This window comes from Pogona vitticeps, chromosome 2 (genome assembly GCF_051106095.1).
Source record: "Pogona vitticeps strain Pit_001003342236 chromosome 2, PviZW2.1, whole genome shotgun sequence".
NCBI lineage: Eukaryota > Metazoa > Chordata > Lepidosauria > Squamata > Agamidae > Pogona > Pogona vitticeps.
The window spans coordinates 59430209-59456344 of NC_135784.1; the positions used below are offsets into that span (position 1 = coordinate 59430209).

A 26136-nucleotide genomic window follows, 5' to 3' on the forward strand; every position below is an offset into this window, starting at 1 on the left:
ACCACCCTAGACAACAAGGCCAGTGTATTGTTCAGTTTGCCATGCATATAATTTCAAAGATGGAAGTGACTGCATCCGTGTGAGGAAGGTTTGTTTAGTCACCTGTCTGGTCATATAAGCAGCCATGCAACAAGGCAGATAACCTTTCTAAATTGCTCCAGATATACTTCTGCATTTGCAATTATGCTTGTCAAAAATCAAAGAGGATGCTGGTCTTTGGTAAACCTGGATTTCTGAGCAGCTTTTGAAAAGATCCTCATCGAAGGCAGAACTGTTCATATAACGAAGCAAAGAGAGTGAATCGACAGAAAGGTCCTGCAATGGAGGGAAGGCTTTGAGCTTTGAACATTATAAAGAATCTAGAGTTAGGAGTAAGCCAAGTTAAAACACATGATAGTATATTACTTGTGACAAAAAGGATAGTAAGAATGGTAAATGTGATCCATTATAGCTACAGGTATAAAGTAATGCCCATCTGTGTAAGAAGGCTCTTCACATAATGCTGATTGGGCTCTGAGTTGATGCTGATTGGCAAAGACAAAATGTTGGGGCAGACAGCTCTGTAACATCATCAAATTGGATGGGGAAACTTAAAAAAAAGGTGAATTCTGGGAAATGTTAGGTATAATGTCTTTATGTCAATCTAAGGTGTTGACTGAATGAGTAGGATGCACAGGCCTCGCCTCACCTTTTGAAAAGGTGCAGGGAAGTCATCAGGGGCTGCAGCAGCTCTACTGTGAGGAAATAATACAACATTTGGGGGGGGGGGGTTATCTTTGAAAACATTGAAGTCTTCTGTCTTCCAGCCTCTTCAATGTATTTGCAGAATTTACTGTAGGAAAGTTGATGTAGTTGAAAGAGAAGTGAAAATCAGTGAACGAAATATCAATTCAAGAGACCAAAAAGGGCACCATATTACTGGCTGAAGGCATCGGTGGCCTTTAATGAGTACAGATGAGTGTTAAAGAAAAAAGTGAAAATGCAGGTGACCATTAAGAAGACAAAAATAAAGATGGCAGATACTGATAACAAAGAAATCAGAACTTAAAAGATTTTCTATATCAAAGTTTAATCCTTTACCCAGATGGACACTGTAGCTAAGAAATCAGGAAAAGGCTGAGGCTGGGAGGGATGGCTATGAAGGAACAAGAGAACATAAGAACATAGAGCCCTGCTGGATTAGGCCAAGGGCCCATCTAGTCCAGCTCCCTGCATCTCACAGTGGCCCCACTAGATGCCATGGGAGCGCACAAGACAACTAGAGACCTGTCTCCTGAGACCACTCCCTTGCAGCTGCATTTTGAGGTACCTTTCCCCATTATGGCTTGTAACCTGCATGGACTTTTCCTCTCAAAATCTGTCCAATCCCTTTTAAAGGCATCTAAGCCAGATGCCATCACCACATCCTGTGGCAGGGAGTTCCACAGATGAACAACACACTGGATAAAAAAAAATTTCTTTGGTCTGTTCTCACTCTCCCAACATTCCATTTGAGCGGATGTTCCCTGGTTCTGGTATTGTGTGAGAAGGAAAAGAACTTTACTCTATCCACTTTATCCACCCCTGCATAATTTTATACGTCTCAATCATGTCCCCCCTCTGGTGCCTTTTCTCTAGACTAAACAGCCCCAGATGCTGTAGCCTTTCCTCATAAGGGAGGGACCCCAGCCCAGTCATCATTTTAGTCACTCTCTTCTGCACCTTTTTCAGTTCCACTATGTCTTTTTTGAGGTGCGGCGTCCAGAATTGTGCGTGATACTCCGCGTGCGGCCTTACCAGTGCTTTGTACAATGGCATTATAATGTTGGCTGTTTTATTTTCAGTCACCTTTTTAATGATACCTAGTATGGAATTGGGCTTCTTCACTGCTGATGCACACGGGGTTGACACTTTCATCGAGCTGTTCACCAGCACACCAAGATCTCTTTCCTGATCCGCCACAGACAACTCAGAACTAGAGATGGGAGTATTTATATACGAATACGAATATCCCACTCACAGGTGGCGTTAATGAGGGTCCCATGGGGGCCGGACAGTCCACTCACTGATTTGCCGTGCACACGGACAGTGCAATTCTACGAATGGCGCCGCAGCGTGCAATCCGCTCGCCACTCTTCAACCTTGCAGTGAAGCTTGTCCTCCCGCCTCCTGCCAGGAGTGGTGAGCAGATCACACGCTGCGGATCCATTGGTAGAATTGCGTGGTCCGTGTCCGCAGAGGATTAGTGAGTGGACTGTCCGGTCCCATGGGACTGGACCCTTGTTAATGCCACCTGTGTGGGGATATTCGCATACGAATATGAATAACCCCATCTTTTCTCAGAACCTGTTAGCTGATAACTAAAGTTTTGATTTTTTGTCCCAATATGCATTACTTTACAATTTTCTTATATTGAAACATATTTGCCATCTTGCTGCCCATTCTCCCAGGTTGGAGAGATCCTTCTGGAGCTCTTCACAATCCCTTCTGGTCTTCGCCACCCAGAAAAGTTTTGTGTCTTCTGCAGACTTGTCCACCTCATTGCTTATCCCTGTCTCCAGGTCATTAATGAACAGGTTGAAAAGCATCAGTCCCAGGACAGATCCCTGGGGCACACCGCTCTTCACCTCCCTCCATTGTGAAAATTGCCCTTTGACACCTACTCTCTGTTTCCTGGTTCTCAACCAATTCTCAATCCATAAGAGGACCTGCCCTCTTATCCCCTGACTGGGGAGTTTTCTCAGCAGCCTTTGGTGAGCGACTATGTCAAATGCCTTCTGAAAATCCAGACAGACAATATCCACTGATTTGCCCTCATCCACATGCCTGTTGAGCTTTTCAAAGAATTATAAAAGGTTTGTGAGGCAAGATCCTCCAATATAAAGATGTGGAGACTAAGGCCAAGAACATCTATACTATGGTACTGTATTTCTAATTATTGGGTATGGATATGAACCCGGGTCAGTGGAAAAAGCTACCAGGAACTAACAGATTCATTTGAATGGTGGATGTGATGGGGACCAGCAGAAAGACAAGTGAGTTTTAGATCAAATCAATGTTGACTTAAGAAGCCAAAATTACTAAACTGAGGCTATTGCACTTTAAAAATCTCAGGAAAAGACAAGGCTAACTGGAAAAGACAATGTGTGGGAAAGTGGAAGGCAGTAGGAGATGGAAAGACCAAAGAAGCCACAGCCTTTAGTTTATGCAACATGGGCAGAGCTGCTAATGAACAGGACCTTTGAGAGGTCATTAATTCACCCAGTCATCATAGGTTGGAGGCATATTGATGGCACATAACTTCAGGTTAAAAAAATGAGAGTTAATGGAACTAGGATGGGGGTATATAAAACCATGCGTCATATAGGAAACCTTCCCATAATATTACCAGTGCTCTACATCACTGTCTTTTAAGTTTGCACCAGCCATTTGAAGATGTACATGAATGCAATGAATGTTTTCAGAAATAGAACAAAAGCAAGTTCAAGCGTTGTAGAGTTCAAGCATCAAGAAAAGTACCTTGGCCATATGGTTTATGATGACACATCCCTTTGTCTTAGGAACAGTGCACAAACCTAGTCAATATACTGAATCACACGATCCTTTTCAAAGGCAGAGTTCAGTGGAACTGAAGCTACAGAATGACTCTTAAGCAAAACAATTAATAGAAGTGGCTGAAATTGTGAAATTGAGGAATTAGCAAATACTGCTGGTTTTACCTTTTTCTTAATATCAGCTTGTGCTCTTGCCAGAGCCCGCTGCAACCTCTCTTCCTGCAGTTGTCTCTGCTGTCTTATCTTTTCTTCTCTCAGCCTAGCCACATAAAGAAGCAAATGAAGGATTAGAATTTTTAGCCACATCAGCCTGCTAGAATTCCACCACATTGACTTTTCTCGAGGGCTGGGATCCTGGGAGGCCAAGCGCTTCCATGCACACAGTGGTGGCCAGTGCTCCCAAGGTAGCCCACTGCTCTTTAGGGAGTATTATGATGGGAGCTCCTCACTTAACGACCACCCAGGAGATGCAGCTAGAAAACGAAAATAGGATACATACAGGGTTGCCGTGCATGGAGGCACTGTGAGCAGTGAGTTCAGAAGAAATAAATGCGAAATGTAGAATGACATCTGTTTTAGTATAGTAACCACTCCATTTGCAAAGCATCACAGATAAATAACATCAATTAATGAACTACTATCAAGTGCTCAGAAGGGTGGAAATCCAACCCTTCTGGCAGGGCTGAAACGTCCTCATCCCCACAGCCCTTTTTGGGTCCAAAAACCTCCTCTTCAAATTTGCCAGCTCCCCCAGAACAAACACATGGAGGGATGCAGGAAGAAGCCACAATTGTCCCCCTGCTATACAGAAACACTTCATCAAGTGACATGGACTCTACGGAATACAAAGATTTGTGTGTTAATTGAATTCGTGTCAGAATGTTAGGTGCCAAGCATCAACAGTGCTTTGTAAATAATCACTATTAACAATATAACTGCCGCTATCTACACTTCCTGCTGTTCACACTGCTTATAATTCTCCCCATTTCCCCAATCATAGTATGTACGGGGTGTGTGTGTGTGCATACAACTTAGGGTAGTACTTGGCATACTTGAGGAAATGGACTGTAGTTCATGAAAGCTTAGGACACAATACATTTGCTAGTTTTTAAAGTGTATTAAAAATAACTTTATGGTAAATGTGAATCTGTCTTCTGGAGGGGCTTCATGTCTGCTGAAACTGAAAAATTCAGCAGAAGGCAGAAAGAGATGAGACACTTTTGAAAGCTGATAACTTGTTTTTCCTCCAAGCCACAAGCTGAGAAATCAAACCTGCCAATGAAGCTCATTTATTTTTGACTGGCCAATCAGAAATCAAAGGTTGCTGAGCTGCAGGATACAGCCATTAGGGATTCCATACAGTGTGACAAATAGCAATCTATCAGCACTTAAAGAATCCTCATTTATTGATTAGTTGTTTTGACTTATTTACTGCCCCCAAAGTGCTAGAGCACTATAGGCAGTTTACAATATAATTATGCAAGGAACACTTTGCCCAGCAGTGAGCTGGGTACATATTTTATCAACCTTAGAAGGATGGAAAGCTGAGACAACCTTGAGTTGGCTACCTGAACTGGTTGTGAGCAGAGTCTTTACTACAGTATTGCAGTTTAGCCATTTGGCTCACTATTGTAGAGTTTGACCCTGAACCTCAATATTAACATAAGTTTTAGATCTCTGCCTTTCACAAAACAAATGGAATGTGCATCTATTTGATTTTTAAAGTCTTTGAGGATGTTTGCTAAGGGTAAACAAACAAGCTTAATCCAAACAAAATGGAGGTGCCCTTTGTTGGGAGAACAATCAATAGAATATTATGGCAACTTTTTGAATGCTGTTACAGTTCTGTCCCTTGAGAATAAGGTTCACAGTTTGGAAGTTCTCAGGCAGTGGCAACAGGCAGAAGTAACTATTGCCCCAACATATTCTGGTATTACAATGCTATCCTTTCCCGGAAAAGTAAAATCTGGCTATTGTCAGATATAGCTGGGTAACTTCAATTTACTGTAATACTGTAGGATAACCTTTCAAAGCTGGCTGTTTAGAAACTTCTGTTTGTTTAATTTTATGAAACTTTAGTTGGGTCAAAATGCAGCTGTTTAGGATCCCATGTACAATTATCATTTTTGGACGAAAGCCCCTACCACTTATGCAGGATAAGGATAGCTGTAAAACATCCAGTGTGCTGTGGTAGTAGACTGTCACTTTAGAACTCAGGAGATCTGGGTTCAAATCCCTCCCTGCTTGTCCACAAGGACTCAATAGTAAAGCACTCCTTAAACATCTTGCACACCTTGAAAACTCAGTTAAGATCACCTTTAAGTTGGAAGCAATTTGGCAACACACAAGAGCAATGTTCAAAAAGTACATTTTCTAAGATGTGGGCTCCTTCCCTCACCACCATTCTGAATTCAAAAAGTTAAGATAAAATTTTCAAGTCCTAACCAGAGCAGGATCTCATACAAGTGCTTCTCACTCAAGTTGTTGAATTTATTCAACATTTCCTTGATGAAGTATGGAAGAGTTCAGTCATGTTTTCCAGCATTTAACCATTGTGCTGTGGGTATCTGAAGTCCTGCCTCCAGCCAGGAAAATCCGTGTGCAGAAGCAGGCCTCTGCAACCACATCTTGATTATTATGCAATCCACCCGAACTAGCTGATCTCTTTTGCTACACGGTCCATCCCCATTATCTGTTGCCTTCAAACAGAACTGGCTTAGGCCACCCAATAGAAAATGATGCCTAAGTCTCTGGCAAGGGGTATCAGGAGGAAAGGGACTCCCTGCACCCCTGTCTCAGTGACAGAAGCCATTGAATTGGCAGGAGGCTGCAACCGGATGCCGTTGTCTGGATTGGAGGTCTCTCCTACCTCATCCGTCGTTCTTTCTCTTTGGCCTTCTCGGCTTGTTCTATTTTTGCCGGGGGGACCCTTTCGAGACACTCCAGCAAGTCATCCAGCTGGTGCTCTATAACGGTCAGCATCTGCAGGGTCCCAAGGTTTGCTTCGTTTTCTCCAATGCAGCGCCGATAGACTTCCAGCACCTTTCGATGCAAGCTCACCAACATTTTGTCCTGTAGTCAAGAGTCAATAATATAGTTGTGTGAATATATACGTCTCTATGAGATGGGTAATCTTATGGTGCTATTCCCAATCATTCTTAACACTTAAGATTTTTTTTTCTAGAAAAAGTTGTTACCTTTTTCTTAGTCCAGCAAGGGGTAGCTTGTGACCCTCCACATGTTGAATGTCAACTTCCATCACTCCTAGTGACTGAATTTTTATTTATTTATTTATTTATTTATTTATTTATTTATTTATTTATTTATTTATTTATTTATTTATTTATTTATTTATTTATTTATTTATTTATTTATATGCCACCCACACTACCCAAAGGTCTCTGGGTGGCTTACAACAATTAAAATACAATACAATACAATGGTTATGGATAAGATAAAAGACAAAACTGCATACGGTCGGAATGATATTTATCATAGAAACACAATATTAAGTAAAAAGATAAAAAATAACCATTTGAAGGATATTTGGAGAGAAATGAAAGGTGATGAAAAAAGATATACTTATTTTTCAGTTGTGCACAATACTTACTCTAGAATAGATTATATATTTACATCTCAAGATTTAATTTCTAAGATTGTCGATACTGAAATAAACCCTATTAAAATAATAGATCATGCATTGATGTTAATCAAGATTGAAATAAAGAAAGATTATAAAGACTCCAAAAGATGGCGAATTGATAATAATATTCTGCAGTATCCAGAAATAATAGAAAAGATAAAGAAGGAATGGCTAGAATTATGGACAATAAATGAAACAGGAGGTGCTAAGCCAGGCCTGTTGTGGGACACAATGAAAGCAATCACAAGAGGAATAACGATAAGAGAATCGTGTAAATTTAAAAAAATTAAGGAGGGACATGTGAAAAAACTAGAAGATTTGAAAAACTTAGAAAATAGATTTTTTTACAGAAAGAGATAGAAGAATATTAATAGAAATTCAGGCTAAGAGAAAGGAATTAGATAATATAGAAATAGAGAAAGTTCAAAGAGATCTGATGTATTTAAAGAGACTTTTTTTTGAATTTAATAACAAAAACTCAAAATTGTTAGCTAAAATGTGTAAAAATAAAAGAGCAAAAAATTCAATAGGGATAATTAAAGATCGAACAGGTAATAATTGTAATATAATGAAAGAAAAATTGAAGATTTTTCATGATTTTTTTCAGAAACTATACAAAGGAAATAACGTAAAGAAAGAATGTATAGAAAAATATATAAATGATAATTTTAAAACTAAATTATCGGAAAATGATAAAAGAATATTAGAAGAAGAGATCAATCAACAAGAGATTGCTGAAGTCATAAATAAATTAAAAAATGGTAAAATACCAGGTCCTGACGGATTGGGTCCAGAATATTATAAACACTTTAGCACCATTTTGATACCTAAGCTAAACATGATTTATAATAAGATAATGGAAGGAGAGACAATACCAGCTTCATGGAAGCATTCATTAACGATTCTTATTCTAAAACCCAATAAGGATCAAACAGATCCGGGATCCTATAGACCTATATCTTTAATAAACCAAGATGCTAAGATTTTTACTGCTATATTGGCAAATAGATTAAATAGATTTATAGCAAATTATATTAAAGAAGACCAATGTGGTTTCATTAAGGGTAGACAAATGGACAATTTAACTAGATGAGTTTTAAATATTATACATGAAATAGAAAAATAAAAAATAAAAGCAATGATTTTATCATTGGATATATTTAAAGCCTTTGATTGTGTTGAATGGTCAACACTAAAACTTCTTATAAGAGGTTGGGGATTTGGTAAAAAGTTTAGAGGGGTTATAGATCAATTATACTTAGATAATACTTCAGAAATAATAGTTAATGATGGTATAACGGAAAAGATCTTTCTAGGCCGAGGTACTAGACAAGGCTGCCCACTTTCACCAATATTGTTTTGCATGGTTATAGAATTATTAGCTAACGCAATAAGAAATGATAAATTAATTAAAGGAACAGGTAAAAATGAAATGATTAAAATTAATTTGTTTGCTGATGATTCCTTACTGACTATTAAAAATCCATTAGAGAGTATGGAAAACATTAAAAACCATTTAGAAAAATTTGGGGAAATAACAGGTTTAAGGATTAATTGGCAAAAATCACAAATGATGATGTTTAACTATAATATACAGGAACAAGAAATGTTTGTGAATAAATATAGCGTTAAAATGTGTAATCTTATCAAATATTTAGGCATAAACATAATTAGAACAACTCAAAAATTAAAAGAGAAAAATTTTAATAAATTAAAATATGAAATTAAAGATAAATTGCAGGAGTATGCCAAATTGAAACTATCATGGTTTGGGAGAATCACTTTAATTAAGATGAAAATATTACTGAAGATCACTTTTTTATTTAGGATGCTCCCAATACGATTAGAAGAAGAGGATTTTAAATATTGGCAGGGATTAATTAATGGCTTTTGTAATCAAGGCAAAAAATCTAGAATAAATAAAAGATATTGGTATAAGGCTCAAAAAAAAAGGAGGTTTAGGTATGCCCAATGTTAAAAATTATTATATAGCAAATCAATTAAGAGTTATTGGAGATATTATATTCAATAAAGAAAAATTAATTTGGTGGGAGATGGAATCTTCAGAAATAAATGGAAATGCTGAAGGATACTTGTTTAATATACTAAAGAGAAGTTCAATAAATCAGATAAAAAAACCCCTTTTTAAGAAACCTGTTAAATATTTGGAATAAATATAAAGAGAAGTTTTGTCCCTTAACTTCACCATTAAAACTAGTGACTGAGACAGAAAACTTTCCTACAAATTTAAAGGATTTAGTAGAACTATTTAAGAATAAAAGGGTTGCAAGATTGAAGGACTGGATGGGTAACATGATATCGAAGGAGTTGATTATGTCTAAACTGCAATTTAATAAACTATCATGGTATAATCTTATTCAGTTAGACACCTGGACAAAGGATTGGTTGAAAACTAATGGTAAATGTAGAGAACTTACTAAGTACGAACAATTTCTGTCATCACATGAAGATATGCAAGATACAATTTTGAAAGGAATAGTAAGTAAAATATATAATATAATTTTGGAACAAGAGGAAAAAGAATGGGGAATAGAAGGTTTAAAATTAATTTGGGAAAATGATTTAAAAACAGAAATTAAAATAGAGGATTGGACAAAAATGTGGAGGATGAGAGTGTTAAGATTAATGTCAACAAGAATAAAGGAAATTTTTTAAAAAATCTGTCTAAGGTGGTATTTGACTCCTGTAAAATTGAATATAATAAATCCAACATACCCCAAAGCATGTTGGAAATGTGATGAGGAAATTGGTACGTATTTTCATATGTGATGGGAATGTAAAGTGGTTAAGAAATTTTGGGAACTGATTTTTAAAGAAATGTGTGATATATTTGGTAAAGATATTGATTTTAATGCCAAAATTGCTTTATTGTCAATTTTTGATAATACAGATTTGGACCATCACTCAAAAGAATTAATCACTAATTTTATGACAGGTGCTAGAATATTAATAGCTAGATTTTGGAAAGACAAGAATGATATTAAAATTGAAGACTGGTATTGTGAAGTATGGAACATTGCATTAAATGATAAATTGACTATGAAACTTAAAATAAAAAGAGGGGAAATAAGTTGTAACAATTTCTATGATATTTGGGGTAAATTTGTGGAATTTGTGTTAGTGAAAGGAAGGGGGAAAGCCTCTAAAGAATACTCAATACAATTTTGGAGAGGTAATCTGTAAGAAAAAAATTATTATAGTAAATAGAGTCCCGTGGGTATGGGGTGCACATTAGAATTTAGTTTATAATAAGCACTATTACTTGTATTTTTTTTGTATTTTTGTTGTTATGTATATGTTCTTTTGTGTATTTTTTTGTAAAAAAAAAGAAAAAATAAGTTAAAAAAAGAGAAGAATTAAATACAATTAATATATATATATATAAGTTGCCATCAGGACCCACAGTTGATGTTATTTCAATTAAAAGCCTTCTGGAACAGGAAGGTTTTGACCTGGCGCCGAAATGTCATCAACGTCGGCGCCAGACGAATTTCAGTCAGGAGGGCATTCCATAGTCTGGGGGCAGCTGCCGAAAAGGCCCTTTGTCTACAAGCCATCCCTCTCACCTCCTTGAGGGACGGCTCTTTCAAAAGGGCCCCCTGGCTAGATCTTAACTGCCGGGTAGGTTCATATGGAAGGAGGCGGTCCTTCAGGTATCCAGGCCCCAAGCCCTGGAATTTTGCCCACCTCTCTTATCAGTGTCAGCCTGTGCCATAGACCCTCTAGCAGGGATGGCCAAAGTGCAGCTCTTCAAATGTTGGAAGACTGTATCTCCCATCAGCACTAGCCCAGCACAGCCAAAAATGAAGAACGGTGGAAGATGCAGTCTAACAACATCTAGGTGAGCCTTTTTCCATGGCTACTCTACATTGTGTCTTGTAAATCTAATATGTGCCACCTGTTCCCCTGGCCATTGGTTTCGTAGTCATTGACTTGATCTACACACACGTACCTGAACTTCTGCTTTGTATTCTCCAAAAGAAAAGACTCGTGCTTTGAGTTCAAGGTCTGCTGCTGTCTCTTCCTCTTTAATGATGTTGGTCTGGAGAGTGACCGTAAGCAGCTTCAACTGCTCTATTTCACGATCCCTGGTTCAGAATGAAATCAAGACTGTTTTTAAGGAAGACTTTTGGACTCTCATTTTCATGGCATGCACTAATATACTGCAAATGAATGGACCAGTTTTGTGCAAAATGTCACTGGAGTGGCTTAAAATACATTTAAGCTTCCTGGCTTTCAGATTCTTGATCACCTGGATGGAAGGTGTATTGCCATATCTCACAAGGTCCAGTTGAGAAAAAAATAATGACAATGAAGGAAAGAAGGTTCTCCATCAACTGTTTGCATTATTTGTCAGAGTGTCTTTCCCTCAGAACATTGGCCCGTGTCACCCATTCCTCACAGGCATTGCTTCTCCTGGTGGCCACAACAAGAGAGGCAAAGCAGATTTCTACTAGAAATCATGCCTTCTCGGTTGTGGCACCATCCCTATGGAATGGGTTCCCAGTTTTTCAGAGGATGTTAAAGACCCATACTTTTCCAAGAAGCATTTAAGGACATCCTCTCTCAAATTAATTTATATTTGTGTCCCCTGATTCTGCCATCATCTGGGTTTCTGATTATTTTGTTTGCTCCATTTGTGGGTGTTAATGTTGGTCTGTTGTTGGGCAGATGGGTTTTTGCTTTTGGTTGTACTCTACTCAGAATAGCGCTTTTCACAAAATTCAGCGGTATAATAAATACTCAAAATAAATAAGTAAAATTAGCATCACACCTTTTTTTTCTGAATTTAATTTTCTCAGAATAGATTTTTACAACATGGATTGGAAGAAATAAGATGCTCATGACACCATAGTATTATAGAGTCTCAGCTGTAGCAGCTTAAATTATATTCTAGGTACTTGACCAAAGCATTTCCTGTGTCATAAAAGGATAGCAACACCTCCAGCAACAGTGCTGTGCACCCATTTTTGGGTGAGGAGAAAGGGGGACCCAGGCCCGTGGATTGTGATGTTTCATTGGGCAGCATCCTTTAGCCACTTACATTTTATTTCGCGTAGTAGCCAAAGTGTGTCGAATTTCATCTAGGGTTTCCTCAGTCTCTTGAGAATTCTGAATAAGGGACAGGTTCTGCTCTTCCAGCTCAGTGAACAGATTCAGCAGTTGATGTGGGTCTGTAAAGTATAATTCAGGCTCCTGCAGAAGCAAAGAATTCAATGTTAGTAATGCAGGATGCTCAGACAGGTGTGGGTGTGAGTTAAAATGTGTTTTGTAAACTGAAGTGAACATTTTCTGAAACGGTTCTTTAGGTATTCCCTCCCCCCCCCTTTGGTCTTTTGTTCCCATAGATTTCTGGTATTTTTCATAACTTTCTGAAGTGCTCCAAATTTTGTGTAAAGAAATGTCTTGCTTTAATAATACAGATCTTTTGTTATTAGTAGAAATACAGCAGGGGAAATACAGTACTGCTTTATTGGTATAATTCATTCTTTGATGCTGGGTTTTTGAACGCTGTGCTTCACTTTGCTAATGCAAGATTGAAACTTGACTTATAATTTTATAACTCTTCATATCTCTTATATTGTAAAGCACTGGTTTAGAAAAATAAAAGTAATTTATTTTTAAAAAATCAGATTCAAACTACTAACCATATCATCTTCATCATCAGATAATTCTGGACTAATCTTTTCGTCTGATGCCTGAACTGGAACACTCCTGCAGAGGTTATTGCTCAGTTAGATATCACAGCAAAGTGACTGTGTACATTGTACAACATAGTTAAATCCAGCATTAATTTTTCTCTGCTTCAGTTCCTATCCCGCCCCCTCCCCCCCTGGTTCTTGCCAAGCAATCACAGTTGAATTTCATAAAACAAAACGACAGTAAGACCTAAGGGCTAAATCCAGTTGTTAGCTGGAGTTAGTATAGCTCCTCTGAATTGATAGGTCTTTGGTAAGCTAACACTTGGTCAAATCCCATTGATTCAGTGAGCTACTCTAGTTATGGTAAGACTAGAACATGGACAGCTTAACTCGATGGCCAGAAACCTACTACTATGCTTGCGTGAGAGAAATCACGTAAATCTTGGCAGAAAAATGCTGCTCATTAACAAGGTAATTTGTGGGTCTGTGATCAACTAGTACCTCATGAAAGAGTACAAATTTGCTATGGTGACTTCGTTTATACACAAACGGGTAGTAGGATTCTGGCCAATGAAGGACAGAAAATTGCTGTCCCTTTGCAGTATAATTGTAACTTTTAAAACCTGGAGTTGGGATGTTCTGCTCTGAGCTGTGTTTACGTGTGTCATGTGTGTATCCAGTGTGTGTGTGGGGTCATCATCTATCCCAACTAGGCCCTCATTTCTCCAACTGTTTCCCCTATGCCACCAACAGAGCTGCCACCAATGGAGTCTCCACCAGTGTGGACAGAAAGGAAATGAATGTGTTCTTTGGCATGAGACATATGTGGCATGGAAAGGGTCTGGTGGCCATGGGCATGGTTTTGCCAGTTGAGTCCTTTCACACACACACACACCCCATGGGACTGGCAGACATTGCAACAAGTCACAACAAGAGCAAATTGAGAGACTAAAGAAAGAGGGAGGGAAGAGCAAGGAAGTAGCTCTTTTCCTTCTTTGTCTGAATATAGTTTTGCTTACTTTATTTGCAGTTAGTTTTCCTGTGTTTTAACTGGGTTTCTTGCATGTACATGTTTATGTGTGCGCAGAAATCCTTTTTTTTTTAAATTGCAAGACATGTGGGAGTCTTTTTTTAGGACCGAAAAGCAAAAATATATGCATTTGATTAACTAAACCCAGCATTTTTCCACAGAAATGTTGTATATTTGGCAGATCGTCTTCTCCCACGCAGATCTACCCAAATCACCCGCCATAGCCAGCAGGGACGGCTGAGGGGCCTGACGCCGAGAGAGGCTCGGAAGGAAAAAACTAGAAACCGGGCCTTCTTGGCGGCGGCCCCTCGGCTGTGGAATGCCCTTCCAACAGAAATTCGGCTGGCACCCTCACTGGGTATTTTTAAAAGACAGTTAAAAACTTGGCTATTTGGCAGGCCTTCCCTCCAGTCAGCTAAGTCTTTTTATTTCTTCTTTCTTATCCTACCCCATCTTGGTAATCCTTTCTTAAATTAATTGTCTTAATTAATATAGCAATTGTATTTTTATGATTATATATATTTTATATTGATTTATTTTATGTTGTAAGCCGCCCCAAGTAGACATGGTCTAGAGGGGCGGAGTATAAATAAATAAATAAATAAATAAATAAATAAATAAATAATACGTACTTTCCTGGCAACCAGCATTTGTAACAGTATTTAGCTAATATACACTGATAGATCTTCAGAGAGATAACGTTAAATACGGTTCAATCATCTTGCCCCCCTCCAGGAACTGTAGTTCTGTGGAGGAGGTATATCTCAAGATTTCATCCTCTCACTACATCAGCAAACTAAAAGACTGGCTCTATTGGTCTCATACTCCAGTGGTTCCCAACCTTGGATAACCCAGGTGCTCTTGAACTGCAGTTCCCAAAAGTCCTTACCACCAGCTGTGCTTGCTGAAGTTTCTGGAAGTTGCTGACCAGGAACACCTGGGTTACCCAAGGTTGGGAACCACTGTCATACTGCAATAGAACAGGTCCTGTTAGCAAAACAGAGTCCCTTAACAGATCTTGTGGTGGTGGTGGGGCACCTTGAAGAGAAGAAGTCAAAAGGAACATCTCATTGGACCAACAGAAATCTATTTGTACAACATTTAATGTTGCCTCTAGGTTCTTAGGTTCCTTTGGGGTTATGAAGGCAGTTAGTGGTCTAAAGAGGCAGTCCTGAAACCAATAAAATCAGAGAGCTGGACAGGGGACAGATGATTGTATTTGTCTTCCATGTGGAAGGGATTGTCACTCTCCAATTGGCCTTCTCAGCCACACTAGACGATGTTCCAAGTCATCTATTCAGAACACGTTACCATAGTCTCTCAAGACTGAAGGATGCCTAATCTCATCTAAAGTGGTCTGAAACAAAACCCCTTGGAAGTCAAAGTGTTGATGATAACAATGGATGTACCTCCAGTCTTCTAGACAGCAACAAAAACCAGTGACCAGAAAATGCATGTAAAAATGTAATGAAGGCAAAAAATTGATGTCAAATCCCTGCTCTGTTCACATGGATGTAACAAATCTCTATGCTTATCTCATAAGGGATGAGATATTCAGATTTAATGGAACATCTGTCATTTAGCAATGACTAACGAACAGCAATGCTTATTTAACAGCCTCTTTCAACATTGCTGCCCAGTTCCTACTGTTCAATCCACGAGGCTTCCAAAACAGAAATTGTTACTGGGGGCATGCTTGTCAGTCAGATGTACTGACTAGGCCCTTATGTCATTGACATGGGCTGGACTCGATAATCCATAGGGTCCCTTCCAGTTCTAAGATTATTGTTATTATTTATTATTACTAACCATATTTCATTATACTGGATGTCTGCTAGATATTTCTTTCCCATAGCCAGAAGGGCTTTTCTGGTTTTTTGGGGAGCAAACTGAAATCCTTTTACTTAATGTAGCAAGCTGCAACTAGAGTAGGTCCATTGAATGTGGGGATTTGGTGAGTCAACTCTTCTGTTAGCAAGTGGATACTGAATAAGGAAAATTAGCAAAAGGAATGCAACATATAGTAGCATATACATATAGAGGACACGTATAGAGATAGATCTTTCATGCCAAATGTAGCTAACTTTAATCACATTCCATTGGTCTACTTTAGTTGCAATTTACTATGCTTAACTACAGGAATTTAGCCTGCAACATATAGTAGCATATACATATAGAGCACACATATAGAGATCGATCTTTCATGCCAAATGTAGCTAACTTTAATCACGTTCCATTCGTCAACTTTAATTGCAATTTACTATGCTTAACTACAGGAATTTAGTCAATATGTAATCCAGGTTGAACTTGAGATTTGCAATGCACTATACATGTTTTTACCCCTAGAATCGAACATGACTGGACAAAAATTGTCACAGGGAACCTTTACCTTTTACCATGCAGTGGACCCTCGACTTACAGACGGCTCGAATTACAGACTTTTCGAGTTACAGACTTCTCTGGCTGCAAAATTTAGGTTCGACTTGCAGCCAGAGACTCGACCTACAGACCAGAAAAAACCCAAAATGGAACAAAAACAGAACAAAAATGGCCAGTTACTGATTAATCGCTTTTCAATGCATTGTAGGTCAATGGAGACTCGACCTACAGACTTTTCGATCTACAGCCACCATTCCAATACGGATTAATTCCATAAGTAGAGGGTCCACTGTAATTGTTTTTACCTACACTTCCACAGATTTCACAGGCTTCCTTGCTTTCCTCCATTATCCTAATTTGGAAGTTCTGAAGTGCCGGCCATCATTTCAAAGATAAAATAAAATGGCATATGGTTGCATAGTCTTGTGTCTGATAGCAACAAAATATGGTTCACTCTAGTTCCATTTCCTGCCCACTTTGCCTCCAAATGTTTGGGGTACACTTACAGTCTTCTGTTTTGCTGGGATCGGGCAAATGACCTAGAAGACCTCTGACTCGTCTTGATGGAGTCCTTTCTGCCCAAAGTTAGACTAGGGCTCCTCAAGGAACTAACGTCTACTCCCGACAGGTCAAAACTGGAACGTTTTGCTACACTCATCGCTCGTGGTCTGCCCTTCTCTTTGAGATCTCGACCTAAGCACAAAGCCAAAACATTCATTAAACAATAAAGACATCAGTACTTACTTTCCAAATTGATTTGGGGGTTTTTTTTGGGGGGGAGAGAAAAAACTAATGGGGAATATCATTCTGGGGGTCCATAGCAATAGTAAAAACTGATCATCAAGTAGATAATTCCAGGATCTGGGTTTCTTGAATGAAGTTAAATGGTGGGAGAATCTGAATAAATAGCAGGAAGTATTTTATATGTCCAATGTGCATTTATTTTAGAATTTGCTGTTGTTCAGTCACCAGTTTGGGCAGGGAAAGGCTTCCTATCACTATCAGTTATCTATTACCTTGAGCCATAGAGGCAGTGTGTCCCCCAGTATTAGTTGTCAGGTGTGCATATATGTATAAGTGTGCATGCACGCACCTGTGCACATATTGTGCACACATGTCTCCATGTCCTGCCTCTGGGTTTCTCTTTGTACAGCTGTTCTTATATGTTCATCCCAGTTTGCCGCATTCAGGAGAATCACCCAGTTCTCTGTTTTGGAGACGGTAGGTGAGGAGGCTGTTCTGGGCAAGAAGGAACAGGGGAGCATGCTTCTGCCAGCCCAGCTATATGTGCATATAGTTTGCAGCAAAAATCACAGTATCTCTAGATACTAGTTGCCACTAGTATGTTGCACATGCTTGGAGGTGTATATGCCCATATGAGCAAAATGTGCATATAAGTAAAATGTACGTTCCTTTGATGGGAAACCTTACCTTTTGATGATGCCACTGTAGATCTGTCTTCTGAAGGATCAGGAATGATTTTCGCCACCTTTCCCTTCAGCCGTCTCCTTTCATAATCCTCTCGCCACTCTTTGGGGGACAGCTGGTAGAGGAAATCCTTGAATACCACATATTCCTGCAAAGTGTCCTCAAACCTGGCTATCTCACTGTAGGAGTAAAATGAATTAAATCAAGACTGTGCTGCAACAAAGGGAATCATCTTCAATCCCTCAATGGTAGCTCTGTCCAAAGGGTGATCTTTCCTGATGGGACTCTTTCCCCGTTATTCTATCCTCTCAGCAAAAACAAACACAGAGAAGAGGGAGGCAGCTGCCAACCTTTGTGCACCAACAGAGAACTCTTGCATCACAATGCGGTTGCCTCAACTGGGATATCTAGGTAACAGCCTGAACAAGATCTTCCAGATACAAATTATTATTATTATTATTATTATTATTATTATTATTATTATTATTATTATTATTATTATTATTATTATTATTATTATTATTATTATTATTATTATTATTATTAGTAGTAGTAGTAGTAGTAGTAGTAGTAGTAGTAGTAGTAGTAGTAGTAATAATAATAATAATAATAATAATAATAATAATAATTATTATTATTATTATTATTATTATTATTATTATTATTATTATTATTATTATTATTATTATTATTATTATTATTATTTCATTTCTATCCCGCCTATCTGGTCACATTCGACCACTCTAGGCGGCTTACACTCAACCAACAATAAATATTTAAAACATTACAAGTAAACGAAGATAAAGATCGAAAGAGTATAGGAAGAAAGGATCGTCAGGGATTAACTATTGGGAAGGCCTGCTTATACATGAATGTTTTTAATTGTTTCTTAAAAGTGCCCAGCGAGGGAGCCGCGCGAATCTCAGGAGGTAAGTTGTTCCATAGGCGAGGAGCCACCACCGAGAAGGCCTGATTTCTGGTCTTTTCCTTCCAGGCCTCTCTCGGCGTCAGGCTCCTCAGCCTCACCTCCTGGCTCGCATGAGTGACACGGGTAGATCTTGGTGGGAGAAGGCGTTCCACCAGGTATTGAGGTCCTAAACCGTTTAGGGCTTTATAAGTAAGCATCAATACTTTGAAGTCGATGCGGAATCAGATGGGCAGCCAATGCAATGCGGCCAGAATGGGGGAGATATGTTGGTATCTTCTAACTCCAGTAAGTAGTCTGGCCGCAGCATTCTGCACCACCTGAAGTTTCCGCAGCAGCCTCAAAGGTAGCCCCACGTAGAGCGCATTACAGTGGTCTAATCTTGAGATTACAAGCGCATGTACCAAAGTAGTGAGAGACCCCACGTCAAGGTAGGGTCGCAGCTGTGCTATTCGCCTAAGATGGAAAAATGTGGTACGGACCACAGATGCCACCTGGTTTTCCATAGTGAGCACCGGGTCCAGATGGATACCCAAGCTGCGAACCCCATCACTGGCAGGCAGGGTCACACCCCCAAAAATGAGGGAATTTCCCAAATCCCCAGCTGTGGGAGCACCCACCCTCAGCACCTCCGTCTTGTCCGGGTTCAGCCTCAGCCCATTCTCCTGCATCCATTCCCGTACGGTCTCCAGGCAACGCTGAAGGGACAGAACGGCATCTCCTGTAGTTGGAGAAAAGGAGATGTAGAGCTGCGTGTCATCAGCATATTGATGGCACAGAGCTCCACACCCCCTGATGACCCCCCCAGCGGCCTCATATAGATGTTAAACAGCATTGGGGAGATGATCGACCCCTGTGGGACCCCACAATTGAGGCTCCACGGGGCCGAGACATTCTCCCCAAGCTGTACTCTCTGGGGATGGTCCTCCAAGAAGGAACGGAGCCAGGCAAATGCCCTGCCACCTATTCCCAACTCGGTGAGCCTCCCCAGGAGGATACCGTGGTCAATGGTATCGAAGGCCACTGAGATATCGAGGAGGACCAGCAGAGACACTTTGCCCCTGTCGGCCTCCCTCAATAGATCATCACACAGGGCGACCAATGCCGTTTCTGTTCCATGGCGCGGCCTGAATCCCGACTGGAATGGATCCAGGGCATCTGTTTCATCCAGGAACGACTGAAGCTGATCGGCCACCACCCTCTCGACTACCTTGCTTAAGAAAGAAACATTGGCGACAGGCCTGTAATTGCCAATTTCGTCCGCCGCCAAACTCGGTTTCTTTCTTATGGGCCTAATGAGTGTGTCCTTGAGGGCGGAGGGAAATCTGCCCTCAAGGAAAGACCCATTAATTGTTACAGTAGCCCATTCCATTGTTGAAGGCCTGGCTGCCTTGATTAGCCAGGCCGGGCAAGGGTACAAAGAGGAGGTGGTGGCACGGCAGCGGTCAAGCGTCCTGGCCACAATATCGGGTGAAACAGGCTGAAAAGAGTCAAAAGTCACCGGACAAGATGGAGCGCTGGACATCTCAGCTCGACTCACTGTATTCAGAAAAGGGGAGAGGTCCCGGCGGATGGCCTCCACTTTAGATTTTTAAAATGCTGCAAATTGGCCCGGTGTAAAAGTAGGGGGAAGCCTATCACCCGGGCCAATTCCGGATAGGTCACGTACTATACGGAATAATTCCGCCTGCTGATTGGACGCCTCGCTTATCTGGTTAGCGAGGTATGTTCGACTGGCAGCCTTTACCTTGGCCTGGTAAAGGTTAGTAGCGACCTTAACAGCTATACGATTAAAAACCGTCGGGTTCTTTCTCCATTTGCGCTCTAGCCGTCTCCTGACCCGCTTCGACATCCGGAGATCCTGGGTAAACCAGGGCGCCGGGCGGTCTCTGCGGCGGAGAGGGCGTTTAGGTGCGATTGTGTCTACGGCACTAGTTGCGGCAATGAACCAGGCATCGACCAGAGCCTCGACAGGAGCGCCAGCCAGGTCAGTTGTAACCCCTCTCATGGCATCCTGGAATCCAATCGGATCCAGTAGCCTTCGAGGGCGGACCATAACAATAGGTCCCAGCTCCCTGCGAGGGGGGAAGAGCCATCTTGGTGGTACATCTTATTGGGTGGTGATCCGACCATGACAAGGGTACCCACTCGAGGTCAGTCACCATCGGACCACTCTTGCTCCCATTGGTGGAAAAGAATAGGTCTAATGTATGGCCGCCCACGTGTGTAGGGCCGTTAACATGCTGGGACATGTTCAAGAAGGCCATGGTCTCCAAGAACTCAAGAGCTGAACCGGAAGTCTCTGCCCCCGCACGCACGTTGAAGTCCCCCAGTACCGATAGCCTCGGGGAGCCCAACAGTGCCACGGAGACAAAGTCCACCAGCTCTGGAAGGGAAGTGGCTGGGTCGCGGGGAGCACGGTAACCCAGCAAGATCCCAATACCGTCCCTAGCCCCAATCCACATGTGGAGAGCCTCAAGACCCGGCTTTACCACCGAGGAGCGCCTAACTACCTCCAAGGTGGACTTATAAATGATGGCTACTCCCCCCCATCCCTCCAGTCTACCCTGGTGTTGGACAGCATAACCGGGCGGACAGATGAGAGCTGGGGGGGACCCCCCTCTCCGCCAATCCATGTTTCGGTTATGCAGGCCAGGTCTGCATCTTCCTCCAAGATAAGGTCGTAAATCTGTTGGGTTTTATTAGATACAGACCTGGTGTTCAACAACACCAGGCATAGAGTAGAGGGCTGGCTGGTCTGGCTACCTCGATACTGGGGGTTGATCTTCGTCTCAGAACAAGGAACAGCCTTTAAACATCTGTTCATAGTTCTTCTGACACGAGTAGGGATGGAGTCAACGCCATATCGCCCTCTACCTGTAATCACAGAGATGTTTTGTGGCCCTTTGCTGGGAGGGCAGGCCCCCATTCCATGACGAAAGAAAAGACAAATAGAGGAAAGAAAAAGGAAAGAGCTAATAACTTAATACAAATATACTAAAAGAAAATTATACAATACAGAAACTAAAATAAATACATCAATAAGGAACATATAAACCAACAATATCAAACTTAATAATAATTAAAATTAAATAATCAAAATAAAAATTAAAAAAAATCAAAAAATATTAATAACATATTAATATTAATATATATTAATAAATATTAATAAATATTAATATATATACACATACATACATACACTTATACATACTTATATATATGCTATAAACAAAATAAGCCCAAGTTTCTCCCACACACAATTGAACCTGTCCCACCACACACTGGCCGCAGATCTTCTTTCCCTCAGGGAGGCTGTTGGAGATGGATTTGAGTTTATGGGGGCGAAGGCCCCAAGCCGAGCAGTCAAAAGCAGAGGCAAAGCAAGCAATAAAATCTGAAGGAGGGGGAGCTGATGGAGAGCTGCTGGAAACATGGCTTCTCTCCACGTGAGTTCTTGGGCTAAAATGTGCAAAACTGAGCTCTCCTTAAAAGCAATGGACCTTATGGGTCATGTAGATTTTCCTGATTAAGCACACTGCCCTTAAGGATAGCTCAGCCATGACATTAATCCATGATCTACAAAGCGACACTCTACGATGCTGTAATGTTAAGACAAACACCATTTATCCTGGCCTTCTCTGAACAGTTCAGCAAGTAACTGACAGCTTGATAATCCTGTTCCTGTGTTAAGGAACAATTGCCACTTTGTCCCTTATCTACATCCTCACCTGGTCATGGGGAGATGCAGAAATATTCATTCGTTTAGTCGTTTAGTCATGTCCGACTCTTCATGACCCCATGGACCAGAGCACGCCAGGCCCTCCTATCTTCCACTGCTTCCTGGAGTTGTGTCAAATTCATGTTGGTTGCTTCGATGACACTGTCCAGCCATCACATCCTCTGTCGTCCCCTTCTCCTCTTGCCTTCACACTTTCCTAACATCAAGGTCTTTTCCAATGAGTCTTCTCTTCTCATGAGATGGCCAAAGTATTGGAGAGTCAGCTTCAGGATCTGTCCTTCCAGTGAACACTCAGGGCTGATTTCCTTTAGAATTGATAGGTTTGTTCTTGCAGTCCAGGGGACTCTCAAGAGCCTCCTCCAGCACCACAATTCAAAGGCATCAATTCTTCGGCAGTCTGCTTTCTTTATGATCCAGCTCTCACTTCCATACATCACTAAAGGAAAAACCATAGCTTTGACTATTCAGACTTTTGTTGGCAAGGTGATTTCTCTGCTTTTTAAGATGCTGTCAAGGTTTATCATCGCTTTCCTCCCAAGAAGCAGACGTCTTTTAATTTCGTGGCTTCTGTCTCCATCTGCAGTGATCATGGAGCCCAAGAAAATAAAATCTGTCACTGCCTCCATATCTTCCCCTTCTATTTCCCAGGAGGTGATGGGACCAGTGGCCATGATCAAATTTTTTTTGATGTTGAGCTTCAGACCATTTTTTGCACTCTCCTCTTTCACCCTCATTACAAGGTTCTTTAATTCCTCCTCACTTTTTGGCATCAGAGTGGTATCATCTGCATATCGGAGGTTGTTGATATTTCTTCTGGCAATCTTAATTCCATCTTGGGATTTCTCCAGTCCAGCCTTCCGCATGATGTATTCTGCATATAAGTTAAATAAGCTGGGGGACTCCTTTCCCAATTTTGAACCAATCAGTTGTTCCATGTCCAGGAACTGTTGCTTCCTGCCCCACACATAGGTTTCTCAGGAGATAGATAAGCTGGTCAGGCACTCCCATTTCTTTAAGGACTTGCCATAGTTTGCTGTGGTCCACACAGTCAAAGGCTTTTGTATAGTCAATGAAACAGAAGTAGTTATTTTTCTGGAACTCTCTGGCTTTCTCCATAATCCAGCGCATGTTAGCAATTTGGTCTCTAGTTCCTCTGCCTCTTCGGAATCCAGCTTGTACTTCTGGGAGTTCTCGGTCCACATATTGCTGAAGCCTACCTTGCAGGATTTTGAGCAGAACCTTGCTAGTGTATGAAATGAGTGCAATTGTATGGTAGTTGGAGCATTATTTGGCATTGTCCTTCTTTGGGATTGGCATAAACTGATCTTTTCCAATCCTCTGGCCACTGTTGAGTTTTCAAAACTTGCTGGCATATTGAATGTAGCACCTTAACAGCATCATCTTTTAAGATTTTAAATAGTTCAACTGGAATGCCATCACCTCCACTGGCCTTGTTGCTAGCCAGGCTTTCTAAGTCCCACTTGACTTCACTCTCCAGGATGTCTGGCTCAAGGTCAGCAACTACATTGTCTGGGTTGTCCGGGATATCCAAATCTTTATGATATAATTTCTCTATGTATTCTTGCCACCTCTTCTTGATGTCTTCGACTTCTGTTAGGTCCCTCCCATTTTTGTCCTTTATCATGTCCATCTTTGCACAAAATGTTCCTCTAATATCTCCAATTTTCCTGAACAGATCTCTGGTTTTTCCTTTTCTGTTATTTTCCTCTATTTCTTTGCATTGTTCATTTAAGAAGGCCCTCTTGTCTCTCCTTGCTATTCTTTGGAAGTCTACATTCAATTTTCTGTAACTTTCCCTATCTCCCCTGAATTTTGTTTCCCTTCTCCTCTCTGCTATTTCTAAGGCCTCGTTGGACAGCCACTTTGCTTTCTTGCATTTCCTTTTCTTTGGGATGGTTTTCGTTGCTGCCTCCTGTACAGTGTTACGACCCTCTATCCAAAGTTCTTCAGGCGCTCTGTCTACCAAATCTAGTTCCTTAAATCTGTTCTTTATTTCCACTGTGTATTCATAAGGGATGTGGTTTAGATTATACCTGAGTAGCCCAGTGGTTTTTCCTAATCTCTTCAGTTTAAGCTTGAATTTTGCTATGAGAAGCTGATGATCAGAGCCACAATCAGCTCCAGGTCTTGTTTTTGCACAAATATAGAAAACACATATTTGCACTTCTTCGTCCGAAGAAGTGGATTTTGATCCACAAAAGCTCACACTAAAATAAATCAGCCGGACTTTAAAACAGCACATTATTTTGCTCTCAATCTCAATCTCTCTCTGCTTCTGTTTTTTCCCCCTAGCAGACTAACATTGATACATCTTTGGAAATGAAGTTTAAATTTACTGAGGTTATTGTTTGCTAGGACCGAATGCTCTATATCCGCTGAAAGAAAAGCTCCCTCAGTGTATGTGGGAAGGCAAAAATCATTCCTGCGCAATGTCGCACAGAGTTTTGCAGCTTTCTGGAGCAGATACTGTTGAGCACCTCAAGGCTGTATGGTGGGGAGGGGACTTGCTCCCAGTGATGCTGATGGAACTGCAAGGAGGAGTCAGCAAGCCCCACAATGCTAAAATTAGGGCAGGGAAAGAGAGGGCTTCCTGTTTTACTTCTTACCACGATCTCCTTGGCTACCATCTTTGGAAGGTTAGGGTGGCACAGATTGTAGAGAAGTGTATATGGTGGTCAGGGGAAGGGAATCTGGGGCTCTTCTCCATAATCTGGGTACTGACAGTCTTTTTACGTGTTAAAAGAAATGTGTATTTCCTGCTATTCTCTCTTTCAACATGCAGACCCTTAAAAGTTCTGTACCTCAGCAGTCAGATGAAGCCCACGTTGACCTCCAGTGACCAATCACAAAGCCAAAACAAGCTAATTAGCATTTTGAAGCATGAGGCAATTCGTGGTGGGATAAAGAGAGGAACTTCCACTTCTATTTGCATGTTAGTAGAACAGTTAGGTCTTGCCCTGAGGCCACCCTGTGAAGTCCCACACAGAGCATGCAAGTCTTGGGAATCTAAACATGTGAACGGGACTCTATGAAGCCAGTGTACTATTGGCTAGCCACCAGGAAGAAAAAGAAAAAAAATAGCTAATTATCTTGTCAGTTCCAATATTTTCTGAGCAGTTATTACCTTTGTATGTTCATCATTTGGGCTGTCAATTCTCGGATCTCAACTATTTTCTCCAACTTGGCCTTTGTTTCTTTTTCAGCACTATATAAGAAGGGACAAATTACAGCAATTACGTGCAAAACAGTGGACAGCGATACGCACTTACCAGAGGTGGGCATGGTCTTCAACGTCTGAGACAGGCATCTTTGAAAAGGTACAAGTAGTTGTTAGGGGAGATAAAAGCTTCTTTCAGTCTTTGGGCCAAACTATACATTACAGATAACCTGCCATTAAGCATTGAAATCAAGTTAGTGTTCAGGAGATATGATGGTGCTTAAGACTTGAAGACCAGTCACAAAACAAGGCAGGCTAATTTGCAATTGTAGGTGGTGAGGATTGCTTCTACTGTAGCAATCACACACACCCTGCATTTACCCAATTTTGGGTTATTTGTAATGTAGCATTTGGCCCTTTGATCCATTCCTGGCCTCCCTCTCCATCTGCACTATGAATTAAATTTCTGTGATTTTATTGGGTGTCACTGCAGTGAGACAAGCCCACTCTTCTAAAACCGACACTTAACTTCCGTGCAGAGCAACCTCCCTTTTGGATATCTCAGATTATGTTGTGAATCTATGGAGTCTAACAGACGGATATATGCATGCAGGC

At 40.7% G+C, this 26136-nt stretch overlaps 1 protein-coding gene across 1 annotated transcript in view; it reads right to left on the bottom strand.

Annotated features, from left to right (window-relative positions):
* Nucleotides 1–26136, bottom strand: part of CFAP100 (cilia and flagella associated protein 100) — a 43192-nt gene that overhangs the window by 3183 nt on the left and 13873 nt on the right. The window contains exons 8-15 of the mRNA XM_072989519.2: nt 25489–25569; nt 17680–17855; nt 16755–16941; nt 12846–12912; nt 12242–12393; nt 11150–11285; nt 6403–6605; nt 3699–3792 (exon numbers count right to left, since the gene is read on the bottom strand). Of these exons, the coding sequence (XP_072845620.2) occupies nt 3699–3792; nt 6403–6605; nt 11150–11285; nt 12242–12393; nt 12846–12912; nt 16755–16941; nt 17680–17855; nt 25489–25569 (1096 nt within the window). The remainder of the gene's footprint in view (nt 1–3698; nt 3793–6402; nt 6606–11149; nt 11286–12241; nt 12394–12845; nt 12913–16754; nt 16942–17679; nt 17856–25488; nt 25570–26136) is intronic.